This window comes from Sinocyclocheilus grahami, unplaced genomic scaffold, assembly GCF_001515645.1.
Source record: "Sinocyclocheilus grahami isolate Dianchi unplaced genomic scaffold, SAMN03320097.WGS_v1.1 scaffold131.1, whole genome shotgun sequence".
NCBI lineage: Eukaryota > Metazoa > Chordata > Actinopteri > Cypriniformes > Cyprinidae > Sinocyclocheilus > Sinocyclocheilus grahami.
Genome location: NW_015505310.1, coordinates 1,421,554 through 1,435,816, shown reverse-complemented (window position 1 = coordinate 1,435,816; position 14,263 = coordinate 1,421,554). Strand labels below are relative to the sequence as shown.

The 14,263-nt window shown below is 36.1% G+C and overlaps 1 protein-coding gene across 4 annotated transcripts in view; it reads right to left on the bottom strand.

Moving 5' to 3' along the window:
* evi5b (ecotropic viral integration site 5b) overlaps positions 1 to 14,263 on the bottom strand; it is a 54,281-nt gene that overhangs the window by 33,171 nt on the left and 6,847 nt on the right. For all 4 annotated transcript variants that reach the window (XM_016279523.1, XM_016279527.1, XM_016279524.1 and 1 more), the window contains exon 2: positions 4,878 to 5,104. In XM_016279523.1, the coding sequence (XP_016135009.1) occupies positions 4,878 to 5,104 (227 nt within the window). The remainder of the gene's footprint in view (positions 1 to 4,877; positions 5,105 to 14,263) is intronic.

The following is a 14,263-nucleotide window of genomic DNA, read 5'->3' as shown; positions in this document are numbered from 1 at the left end:
TGTGTGTGTGTGTGTGTGTGTGTGCGCGTGTGTGTGTTTGGCACATATCCACAGAAAATGTTCTGTGTCTTTAAGGATGAGGAAGAATGTTGTGGTTTTTGCCAGGGCGTTTAGATCAGTGCCCCAGCTCTATTCTGGAAAAGGGGGCGGGGAGCAGCAGCTCATTTGCATTTAAAGAGACAGCGTGTTTCTGCTTCCACTCAAAATAGGCATTTTCAAAATTATATAATAAATGATCTGTGGGGTATTTTGAGCTGAAACTTCACAGACACATTCTGGGGACACCAGAGACTTATATTACATATTGTTAAAAGGGGCATAATATGTCTCCTTTAATTTCCAAACAAAAAAAAATATTAAGCAGTTAAAAACTCGTAATAATAAGAATGTGTCACTCACTGTGGAAAATTCAGCTTTACCACCACAGGAATAAATTACATTTTAAATTATCTTAAAATAGTAAAGTTACTTTAAATTGTAATAATATTTCATAATATTACTGTTTTACTATATGTAAATGCAGGCTTAAGGTCCTTGCACACTGAGTCCTAAATTTTCGTTTGTGTGTTTTTTCATATTCATCATACTTTCCTATCAAAATGCTTGCTACGGATTAGTGTTGGGCGATATGCTAAATTTTCATATTGTCCTATCGTCAGCCTGTGAGATCGCCGATACACGATATTATCGTGCTAATTTATGTAACTATTTACTTGAGAAAGTGAACCAACTCCAGCGTAAGGCTAAAAGCAACCTAATGTTTTTAATATGACTGAATTTGTATTTAACATAGGGCAGGACAATATAATTAAGATATAATTTTTTTCAAGAACGGTGATATGATTTTTAAACACATTTCTGATATTTCGATATACATTACCAGTTTCCCATACATTGATTTATTTGTGCCGTTTGACTTCGTTGAATAAACAAGAGCACTGCACGTTTCAAAATCATAACACGACGCGGGTGTTTTATATGAATGTATCTCTGAAGGGAACCAACTGTCTTCAGATAAGTTTCGATGGCATTTTCATTTGATCTGATAAAGTAGCATTCATGAGCGGAGCTGCTTTGATTACAGCCATTACTGAGGAAACTGCTAGTTTTATCACTCTAAAAGCACCTCCTGCTGGCAAAATGAGTTTTCATTTTAAATAAGCTCGTCTCCAGCAACATTTCCAGTTTTTGTTTTCTGCAGCGACTCTGAGCACTTTTCATACCCTTTTTTCTGGCTGAAGCACATTTGTTTCAATCTATAAGAATAATCAGCCTACACTAATAGTCAAACTTTTTTGAACAGTAAGATTTTTTCTTTTTTTAAGAATTCTCTTCTGCTCACCAAGGCTGCATTTATTTGATCCAAAGTACAGCGAAAACAGTAAAATGTTGAAATATTTTTACTATTTAAAATTACTTTCTATTTGAATAGATTTTAAAATGTAATTTATTCCTGTGATCATACATAGGTAAATTTTCAGCATCATTACTTCAGTCTTCAGTGTCACATGACAGCGTGTTTCTGCTTCCACTCAAAATAGGCATTTTCAAAATTATATAATAAATGATCTGTGGGGTATTTTGAGCTGAAACTTCACAGACACATTCTGGGGACACCAGAGACTTATATTACATATTGTTAAAAGGGGCATAATATGTCTCCTTTAATTTCCAAACAAAAAAAAATATTAAGCAGTTAAAAACTCGTAATAATAAGAATGTGTCACTCACTGTGGAAAATTCAGCTTTACCACCACAGGAATAAATTACATTTTAAATTATCTTAAAATAGTAAAGTTACTTTAAATTGTAATAATATTTCATAATATTACTGTTTTACTATATGTAAATGCAGGCTTAAGGTCCTTGCACACTGAGTCCTAAATTTTCGTTTGTGTGTTTTTTCATATTCATCATACTTTCCTATCAAAATGCTTGCTACGGATTAGTGTTGGGCGATATGCTAAATTTTCATATTGTCCTATCGTCAGCCTGTGAGATCGCCGATACACGATATTATCGTGCTAATTTATGTAACTATTTACTTGAGAAAGTGAACCAACTCCAGCGTAAGGCTAAAAGCAACCTAATGTTTTTAATATGACTGAATTTGTATTTAACATAGGGCAGGACAATATAATTAAGATATAATTTTTTTCAAGAACGGTGATATGATTTTTAAACACATTTCTGATATTTCGATATACATTACCAGTTTCCCATACATTGATTTATTTGTGCCGTTTGACTTCGTTGAATAAACAAGAGCACTGCACGTTTCAAAATCATAACACGACGCGGGTGTTTTATATGAATGTATCTCTGAAGGGAACCAACTGTCTTCAGATAAGTTTCGATGGCATTTTCATTTGATCTGATAAAGTAGCATTCATGAGCGGAGCTGCTTTGATTACAGCCATTACTGAGGAAACTGCTAGTTTTATCACTCTAAAAGCACCTCCTGCTGGCAAAATGAGTTTTCATTTTAAATAAGCTCGTCTCCAGCAACATTTCCAGTTTTTGTTTTCTGCAGCGACTCTGAGCACTTTTCATACCCTTTTTTCTGGCTGAAGCACATTTGTTTCAATCTATAAGAATAATCAGCCTACACTAATAGTCAAACTTTTTTGAACAGTAAGATTTTTTCTTTTTTTAAGAATTCTCTTCTGCTCACCAAGGCTGCATTTATTTGATCCAAAGTACAGCAAAACAGTAAAATGTTGAAATATTTTTACTAATTAAAATTGCTTTCTATTTTGAATAGATTTTAAAATGTAATTTATTCCTGTGATCATACATAGGTAAATTTTCAGCATCATTACTTCAGTCTTCAGTGTCACATGATCCTTCTAGAAATCATTCTAATATTCTGATTTGCTGATTATCAATATTTAAAACAGTTGAGTACATTTTTTTTTCAGATACTTTGATGAATAGAAAGATCCAAAGAACAGCATTTATCTGAAATAAAAAGCTTTTGTAACATTATACACTATTCCATTCAGTATAATTTTTCTTATTTTTTGGGGAAAGAAATTATAGAAATTAATACTTTTATTTAGCAAGGATGCTTAAAATTGATCAAAAGTGATGATAAAGGCATTTATAATTTTACAAAAGATTTCTATTTCAGATAAATAGTGTTCATATCGATATCAGAATTATATCATATCGACCAAAATTAAGAAATATATCGTGATATCAATTTTGGCCATATCGTCCAGCCCTAATTTAACATGATAACAAATTAATAGAAACATCGTAAGTTACTTATTATAATGCTTACATTTCCTCAGTTATTCAAAAAGAAGCTACAGAAAACGAGCAAAGAACATTACCAAAGAACATCATCACAAGCTCAGTCTAGCACGAGTTTATGCACTTTAAAAACACTCCCGTTAAAATCAGTAAATATACGCTGTATGATGAATAAATCTTTTATACGTACATCACACGTACATCTGCACTTTGTTGTTTATGAGGAGAGAATTCGCGAGTCAGAATTCAGTCAGCGCGCGCTGAACAACAGAACTCCGCTGTTTCTGTGAGGACTCATCTGAACGCATCTGATTGGCCATTGCATTCATAAGCTTAGCATAATCGTGTGTGATTGGTTAGAACGCGCAATACTGTAAAAACGCGGAAAAAGAAATATAATGCAACAAATAAGCCCTAATATTAATTAGATAGTTTTACTAGCCTGATAATAATAATAATAATAATAATTGTCTTGCTATCGTCAAAGGCATCAGCCACAGGCAATATCTCTGTCTATCGTCGATACACGATACTATCGTCTATCGGCACAACCCTACTACGGATGCAAAAACGCAGAAAATCGAACCTGGTCTGATTTTTTTATGACGGACGAAAGTTTCAGAGGCAGTGTGTAAACATGATTGACACAACATGAGGTCGCATTTATTTTTTTTACATGCGAAAATTTCGGACGAGAATTTTGGACTCAGTGTGCAAAGACCTTTAGTGAGCAAGAGCCTTCTTTCAAAAACGTTAAAACAAAATTAACCAACCCCACACTTTTGAACAGTAGTGTGAAACGAGGAATAGGATCAGGACCCATCACTAGCAGGATTCAAATTTCAAACCAGTGTCACCCACATGAAAAATTTAGAGCAAATTCACCAACCATGTTCATGACATTTCCTTTAACTATATGCAAGCAATTCTCACACTTGCTATCATGTCAACAAGTGAGAAGGTTGTGGATTACAGGAGAACTGAAACAGGGAGACAGACAGTTCCACAGACCCTCATCTCCCCCAGGTTCTATATTTGGAAAAGTCTGTCTGAGAACAAAACACAGCCACCTCACCCCAGCAAAGGCTTCACTGTGTTAACATCATGTCAGTCCTCTTGACATATCAATCTCAAGATCTTGTACAAATCTGTTTGTACAAGAGAGCAGGCTAAATTTGGACCACACCAGAAGAGAAGATGGACAAGACTAGAGCTCCTTAACACAAGGATGAACAAACTTTCAAACGAAAGTCTGCAAGTCTGAAGGCCAAACAAGTGCACAAAAAACAAAAGCATTTCCTTTATAAAAAAAAATAATAATAAAAAAAAGTCTGGAGACGTTTATAACTTCCTGCTTTTCAGCATTAAAGAATGCTTAAACCAATAATGCAATAAAGAAAGTTGTTCCGTTCATCTAAAATGACCTTAAATCAAATCAAAGATTCATCCTTTAAGCAGTAAAAGTAAGGACATAACACCCAATATGCACTTCAAGTAACCAAATCGTGCTCCCAAAATACTTCTGGGAATGGGATAATTGTTCAAGTGTTGTGCTGTTGCAAACACTAAAAATGAATTGAAACAAATCCTCCAGATGACATTGGGTGAAGCACTCGTACCTGTTCTGCTCCTCTAGTTTGGCCAACAGCTCCACATCATCCGGGCTGAGCTGGGACGGGGAGGCTGAGGATGGCGAGGACAGCGAGGCCGTGGATGAAGCCACAGTGGTGTGCAGCGAGGAGGGGGTGGCCACCTGACTAGCCATCTGACTCACCGTGAGCGACACTGAGTTCTTCACCCATGAAAGAGTCGAACTCAGCTTGCCTGCTACCTTGTCTGTCGCCACCTTTGGAAAAATGAAAGAAACGTGTTTAATTGTAAAAATTAATTCAGAAAACGTCTTAAATTAAAGTCTTGATTTTAGTAAACTAAAGACAGGATATTACAAATTTCTTGTTATAAAAAGTGCTTCCTATTTTTATATAATATATGATTTGTCGAACAACATGATAGTTTCAGGGTTTAGTCTCTAAAAATGTACAAATATTTGAAATAATCATCATGTGTTCTTCTAGATCTTTTTTTGTTATTTTGATTCAACTGATTCTAACACCTAATACAATAATGAAAACACATTCTTATGTAAACCTAAGATACATAAATGGCGTTATAAATTGGTAGATATTGAACAATGCAATAAACTGTGAAACCAACTAAGACCATTTCTTCAATAAGATGCTTTAAGAAATAAAAAAGAACTGTTTCAACTTAGTTAGCAAGGATGCTGAGATGGCCTGACAGACTGAGAGCCTAAATATCTCACACAGACATTCTCATGTATGAAAAAACTCAGGTCAGTAACAGCTTTGTACTGTCCAATATTTGAATGTGGCAAAGTTCTCAATACCGCATACAAACACACTGGTTTTCATACTTGGTTTGGACTGCACTGTGCAATTGTTCACTTTCCCTTTTATACCTTTTTTTTGTCTGTGATTTTAAAAACACCCATAAAAGCACTATTTTTAAAACTAATAAATTTCACCCCAAATTTAAAATTTTCTTTCTTCCACAGAACACAAACGAGGATATTTTGAAGAATTTTGATGACCTAACAGTTGTGGTTACAAAAAAAAAAAAAAAGTGACATTTCTCACAATATCTTTTTTTTTTTTTGGTCCACAGAAAAGTCAGTAATACAGACATGAGGGTGAGCAAGTTATGACAGAATTACAATTTTTGAATGAACTAACACTTTAAGAACTTGTGAACACACTTGCTGGTAATATAACGCCTCCTGTTCAGGACATTCAAAAAAATGACGAGATGTACAATTTTTACAAAACATTCACATATTTTGTGGGTTTGAAATTAACAACCAGCACCAGCCAAAGGCAGATGCTCTTCACCAGGCACAGTGGTGTGTGACCTGCAAGACATGTCAGACTGACATTTAGCAAGAAATGCTGTTGCTAAGAAGCAATGCCTGACTTCAAATATAATATTTTGACTTCAAAATATTTTGATTCTGCCTAATATTTGTGGCTATAGGATACCAAACGCAGCAAATGACACAGAACTACATTGGGGTTACAGTTGAATTGCCAATGACATAATAAAAGATAATAATGCTATATTATATATTACTTTTGAGATCATACGCTAGTGTACTCCTAAAACTTTTATATTTTACACAAAATTTATTATAATTTATATATTTTTTTTAGGAAAAACTAAATATTGACACCTCGTCTTCCACTCTCTGTGGGCATGTCTAATTATTTGTCCAATAAAATGTTCTATAAATGAAAACCTCCCTACCACTAAAACCAATTATTACTTGTCTCTGACTAAACATGAGCACCTTCCTCATTCAATGAAAAATATGCTATGCCAACATAGGAAAGAAAACTATATTTGTGAAGCCATTTTATAGGCTCTTTAAACTGTGTAATGGGTTTTAAAAAGCACACATTCCTTACAACTACACAAGCAAAATGGTTTACTAGGTCATTAGTTAGGTGTGTACACCACAGATTGGAAACTGATGCCATTTGTCATTCTATATTTTCAAATACGACCTCTAGAAGGTTTGGACTAAGGGAATGTTTGAGGTCGTTGTGTACTTTCCACCAGAACGACAATAGTACAAAAACTGACTCACACGAACTGAATCACACTGTAATGAAGACATCAAAAAAGGCACCAAACAGAAAAACTTATGTCAACTAACAGTACGGAAAACCTTAAGACAACTGGGAATGGCAGGCCAGAACACTGTAACATTAGAAAGCCAAGAACTCTTCTCCATCTAGGATTTCCTTGGTGTACTTTGCTCTTACCTGAAGAAAGATGTCAGTCTAACTGAGGTCCTCGCTAATTCCATAAACAAATCCACAGCAGAAATAACAGGTAAATCACAAGAGTCTTCCGTCTTCAAACACCATCAGCAGCTTTGCAAATTCCAAAAGTCACACTGTTGTGTAGGTGTCACCTGGGGTCAAAGTGCTCATGTAGAAGACACTGAAGCAGCTGTAAAGCAGACAGAAGCAGTATAAGCTTCTGCTTTCCCTTTTACAGCTGTAGTAACGCTAATTCATGCCTTGGAATTCACCCTACAGAGAAAAAAAAAATCCTTTTCCTGCAAAACGTCTGTGACGTCTGAGCTCACCGCACCGAGCTTCACGACATAAGTGAGCTGTAATGATAAACTCAGGGGAAGTCTACCTCTGCACAACAAAGCAGGTTTCTCATTTGCATGCGGCACTTCTCTGAATCCTCTACAAGACAGATCACGTTTCCTCTTGCAATCTCCATTTCTGACAAATTATGACCACACGCATGGCTTCTGTGGTTTCACAAGCCACCAAAAGTTTATAGTATTCCCCAGCAAAATGCCTAGAAGTGACTCAAAGTCGTCAAGGTTGGAAACACCCTTTCTTAGATAGCATTACAGTCAGAAGAGTGACACAGAAAGAGGCGGGGCATAAACAAGAACACCAGAACAAAGTGCAGTTACAAATGAAGGAGCAGTCTAAGGATTGATAGTTATGTCTGAAATAAATAAAATTCAAATACACTGACTACATAACTACATATATGCATAAAATTATAATATATAATAATATACACCATATATTTTATTTTTTCTATTTAATTACTTTTAATTGAGTGTGCGTTTTTTTTATTCATAAGCCCTTTGTGTGCATTATAAAAATAAAATGATTATTGGAGTATGTTTTATAAGAATATATTTGTCTTTCTATTTAAAATTTCACATTTAATCCAATGTTCTACTTAACGTTTCTTTGATATTTACTGTGAAATTTACTAGCAATTACTCAGCGAAAATTTAATTAAGTCATTTTTGTTTTCTTTGTGCACAAAAATAATTCTCACAGCTTCGTAAAATTACGGTCGAACCACTGCGTCACATGGACTATTTTACCGATTTCCTTACTACGTTCCTGGGCCTGGAAACCTTTCAGTTGGGTTGCTGTCTATGCAGGTTCAGAAAGCTCTCGGATTTCATCAAAAAATCTTAATTTGTGTTCTGAATATGAATGAAGATCGTACAGGCTTGGAACGACATGAGGGTGAGTAATTAATGACAGAATTTTCATTTTTGGGTAAACTGTCCCTTTAAAAACAATAATTAAAGGGGTCATATGCGATTTCAAGTTTTCCTTTCTCTTTGGAGTGTTACAAGCTGTTTGTGAATAGATAAGATCCCTAAAGTTGCAAAGACTAAAGTCTCAAACCCAAAGAGATATTCTTTATAAAAGTTAAGACTCGTCCACGCCCTCCTAAACGCGCCTCCACATGTCTACGTCACAATGTGGGAAGATTTGCATAACGCCGCCCAAATGTTCACGCAAAGAAAGAAGGCATAACTTTATTGTTGCTGCCACCACCGCCGCCATGTTGTGAAGACGCTGTGTGTTTCGTTGTGGAAGCGAAAATACTTTGTTTGGCCTTCCAAAAGAGGACACGACTAGAAATCAGTGGTTAAGTTGTATTTACAACACTGTTCCAGAACACTTCAACCCAAATATTCAGATGTGTGCAGCACATTTTATGGAGGACTGTTTCCTGATCCTGGAAGAGTACACTACAATGCCGGTATTCTGACAAATAATGCTGACAGCCTGTAAGTACGTTTTCATATTTAAAGGATTTGCCACTGATGATTCAAACGTGAGTTTTGAGCAGTGTAGAGTAGCACTTGTTGTTTGTCATTTCTCCGATCACAAATGCAGACATTGTTTTATGTTTACACGGCGTGGCGTGATAAAGCGCAACGCGTAAAAAGACAGTATAAGTCATTATAATCAGTACTTATGTCCTCACTGGATGCAACAAATGCCTCGTGGATAATGGGTTTTAATGTTTTTGTCTCGTCACTCCGGCCGGACAGGGCATCAACAGTATGGTAAGGGGCGTAACATTTCCGTCACACGCTTGAGGTATTCGGCCAATCACAACACACTGGATAGCTGGTCAATCAGAGCACACCTCGCTTTTCAGAACGATGAGCTTTGTAAAAATCAACGCGTTTCAGAAAGGCGGGGCATAGAGGAGAAACAATAATGTACAGTATGTGGAAAATAATGTGTTTTTGAACCTTAAACCGCATAAACACATTTCATTACACCAAATACACAAAACAATGTTCTTTTTAGCAACATCATATGACCCCTTTAATATGAATTTCAAATTTTAGTTGGGTAAGAACCAACCTATACATAAGCAACAGTTGAGTTGAAATCTCATAAGCCACATGCCTCATCCTCACATTGTGTACCAAACAGAACTGGCCAGTTGTCGGAGATCTGCGTCACTCATTATGGCAACAGCTGTACTGCTTTCACACAGCTGTTTCTGTGCATTAGGAGCTGCACACACACATGCAAATACAATCTTCCTGGCTTCATAAACCGAAATCAGATGTTTAATGATTTAATTATGTTTAATGAAATTTCCCAGGTCTCCCTCTTCTAACAGTGGAACTATTAACTACTAAATACATAAACAGGTACATAAAAAGCAAGGCTGACACATATGCAATATCTGTGTTCCACGGACATGAAAATGTCAGTTTTCAGACATGAAATCAATTGCATTTAGTGTTTATTGTTTGTTTAACCTTATAGAAAATGGCAACTCAGAATCGGCATATTGAAACAGAGGGTGAGTGCGAACCTGATCCCAAGCTTGACTTTACCACTGAACCATTTGTCACCAGGAGGGAACCTATTAGAGAGCTCGTCAGTACGTTCAGTGAACTGTATATCGACTCTGAAGATGAAGAGGAAAGAGTTGTTGAGTTTGTTGATAACCTTTCTTTTCCACCACCTCCACCACTCGAAAATGGAAGAAAGACCAGAGTTCAACTCTTTATCTTCTGTTATGGACAGTTTGGAACAGCTAGAGGAGAGACTCACAAAGATGGAAAAGAATGTAATAAAAAGGTGAGTGAAGGTTTTTCTCAGACAGCAGTGGAGAGTAGATGTAAGAAAATGGAAGACAGACTAACCTATCGAATGGAGAGGGAATGTGCCAGAATTCAGCAAAAACTTGAACTTAGTATCCAAGACTTAGGTCGCTCAATGGTAGATTGTTTAAAACGAAGAGACACCCAGATTGACAATAAGTTCAAATGTCTCATCCCTCTGAAGTCAACGCCAATTCGTCCAACCCAAAGCTCCATCCCGTCGCCCTCAGTTTCCCAATTCAATAACCAAACCTATCAAGTTCAATCAAGTCACACTCAGTTGTCTGGTTCTGGAAGCCTTTCGGCAGTTCCACCTGTGAAGATAGAGTTCCCAAACTTTAATAGCAGTGAAGATGATGATCCCGTTTCATTTATTGAGAGATGTGAGGAATATCTAGCCATTCGACCCTTGTCTGACTATGAAATACTTGCTTCCCTTACCTCTGGTTTAAAGAACACTGCAAAAGATTGGTGGGTGGCTGAGAAGAGAAATATACAGACCTGGGAACAATTTAAGAAAGTCTTTTTACATTCATTTTTGAATGAAGACTATGAGGATGAAACAGCTAGAAACAAGGTGCACAAGAGAGCATACAAGATTTTGCTTTTTACTACAGAGCCCTCTGTTTAAAATGGAAAAAGGATATGTCCGAAAAAGAGATTTTGCAGTCCATTCTTAGAAATTGTAACCCACATTTAGCCAGCCTACTTAGAGGAACAGTACGAAATGTTGGTGAATTGGAACACAAATTGAGAAAGATTTGGAGGAATCAAAAAGATATTGGAATAATGTTAACTCTGAGGCTCAAAGAAAGAAGTCACAACTTAACCGAGAAACAGTTCCTAAACCTCCCCATGCTAACACAAGAGTAATGCAATCAGTCCAAAGTACTCCAATATAAGATCCGAACATGATTACCTTACCTATCCTGCTGAGAAATAGGTACCTACAAGCTGTCATCGATACAGGAAGTACACTTTCTTTGATTCAGGAATCCTGCTGGAGGCAACTGAAAAATCATGAGGTATGGAAGTCAAGTAATGGACAAAATTTTCTACTAGCAAACGGCCAAAGTCAAACAGCTTTAGGAAAATCTGATTGGGAGTGTGAACTGCAAGGCAAGATGTTTAAGTTAACCTTGTATGTAATGAGAGACTCTGATCTGACCGTTCCAATCATCCTGGGAATGGATTTCTTGAGGACTTCAGGAATAATATTAGATTTCAAGAACTTACAATATTGGTTTTCTCCCAAGGATGATGGCATTGTGCAGAGATTTCCGCTGTGGTCTCATGAATCTTCCAAACCTTCACTCCAATTCTATCTTGCACTATCTACACCACAAATGACAGTAGAAACCTTACAATCCATCAACCAAATGGTCCTGAAATCAGACTCCACTGATCAATTTAAAAATCAATTAGAAAGTCTGATGAGAAATTGGCCAACTGTCTGTACTCACGAAATTGGTCACTCCAAAATGGTAAGACACCGAATCATCACAACAGATGAAATACAGAGTGTTCTGTATTTCTGTATGCTCTCTTCTTAGGAAGAGAGCATACAGAGTGTTGGTACCAAGACAACAGTTCATTGATAATGAAATTCAAGAGCTGTTAAGTCATCCACTGAGGGGGGTGATATATAACAGTCACAAGCCTGTTATAGGACTTATCTTCCTCACCACTGGGGGCAGTAGAGGGCAACATGATTTTTGTATAAGTCAAGTCATATGGTAGAAGGAGAGGATGTGGCATGCAAAAGCTAAAGCATGGCCTTGCCATATGCTTCTTGAGTCTTTGTTGGGAAACCTGTGTTTTAATGCTCAACTGAAAGTAAGTGATGTTATATTGAGTATGAAATGTGTCTAACTTACTTCTCTTGTGGTTTTGGAAGTGTTTGAATTATAATATTTGGACTGTTTGTTTAATATGGCTTATTTGATTGTTGTAGAAGGACTTTTTGTGTGTTACCTGGAGGATTATGGTCTCTGACCATACATAGCTCAGCTTGTTAAAGAGAATGTGCAACGAGCTCAGGCTAAGCAGAGACACTACTATAACCTGAAAAGAGGACAGGCTAACTATAAAGAAGGTGATCTCGTCTGGGTTCGTACCCACCCTCTGTCGAAAGCTGAGGATGGTTTCATGGCTAAGCTGTCTCCAAAATGGAAAGGTCCTGCCAAAGTGTGTAAGTGTTTGGGCCCTGTAAATTATACTATTTATTTTCTTGATAATCCTGATATTTTTGATAATTGTCATGTTCAAAATTTTAAGCCTTTCTATGGGAGTGTCCAGTCATCCACTGAGGGGGGTGATATATAACAGTCACAAGCCTGTTATAGGACTTATCTTCCTCACCACTGGAGGCAGTAGAGGGCAACATGATTTTTGTATAAGTCAAGTCATATGGTAGAAGGAGAGGATGTGGCATGCAAAAGCTAAAGCATGGCCTTGCCATATGCTTCTTGAGTCCTTGTTGGGAAACCTGTGTTTTAATGCTCAACTGAAAGTAAGTGATGTTTTATTGAGTATGAAATGTGTCTAACTTACTTCTCTTTTGGTTTTGGAAGCATACATAGCCTTTTCTTCAATGCATCCGGCAAATATGACCTTTGTACAGCTGTTCCATGACCTTTGAGGCTTGAGTACAAAATGAAAAGGGATTAAGATATCAAATTGGCTGGAGGATTTGGATGGAGGATACTCTGGACATTGTGAGAACTTGGAATTCAGATAAGACTTTATTCACTCCATTTCAGCTAATTCATCATTCATGGACATTCATGATCTGTCTACAATTCTATTTACATTTTGGTTCTCTTTGTGTGTTTTGATTTGATGAGAATAATGTTGCTATGCTTACTTGATTTTTTTCTTAAATATAAATATGATATTTTGCATTCAATGAGAGGTTCTGCTTTGTTAAATGGATTGTTATTGCAGTAGGTTACCTTTTTCAAATAAGTTGTATGACTAGTTTTGGGTTTAGTTAAATCAGAAACGGTTATAACGCTGCAAAAAAAACAGAACTTGAAACCTGTGCAGTCTTGCACAATCTACATACTGCAGAAGGAAACAACTTACTTTAATCTTTTAGATGATAAATAAAACATTAATTGCAAGTAACACCTTTTAAAGTGAGGGCGAACATAATGCTATAATTCACTTTTTTAGTGCTAGGAATTTGGCAAGTGTATGAGTAATTAGTGCAGAAAAAGTAGCTAACTAGTAAAAAATTCAACTAGAATATCACTTTTTTTTTTATGGAAGCCCGTTTCCGCCACTGAATAAAAAAATAATTCTGTAAGTCATAATAATGAGAAACTTTTGAGAAATGAGTTTCTCGTTATAATGAGAAACTTTCTCGTAATAATGACTTAGTTTCTCGAAATAATGACTTATTTTCTCATAATAATGACTTAGTTTCTCGTAATAATGAGAAACTTTCTCGTAATAATGACTTAGTATCTCGTTATAATGAGAAACTTTCTCGTAATAATGACTTAGTATCTCGTTATAATGAGGTGTAATAGTTACTCTGCCAGATAGTTATGGTTTCAAACATTCCAGTTAAGAAATCCAGGATTTTATGAAGAAATGAAAGCCATTACACACATAAACTTAATTTATAGATGTGTATTTCGATGATTTATTAGTTTTATTAGCTGTCCCTTTCATGCATCATAAGCAATGTTAGCAGTGTTCCTGCATGGCTTTGACCAACAGATGGCGCTAGCGTGCTGTCACTCTTGCGTTGCGCATGCGTCGAGTAAGTCTTTTTTTTTTTTTTTTTGGATTAGCTTAAGTCATTTTTTTGAGAGTTTCTCATTATTATGAGAAAAAAAGTCATTATTTCGAGAAACTAAGTCATTATTACGAGAAAGTTTCTCATTATAACGAGATACTAAGTCATTATTACGAGAAAGTTTCTCATTATAACGAGATACTAAGTCATAATTTTGAGAAAGTTTCTCATTATTATGACTTACAGAATTATATTTTTTTTAT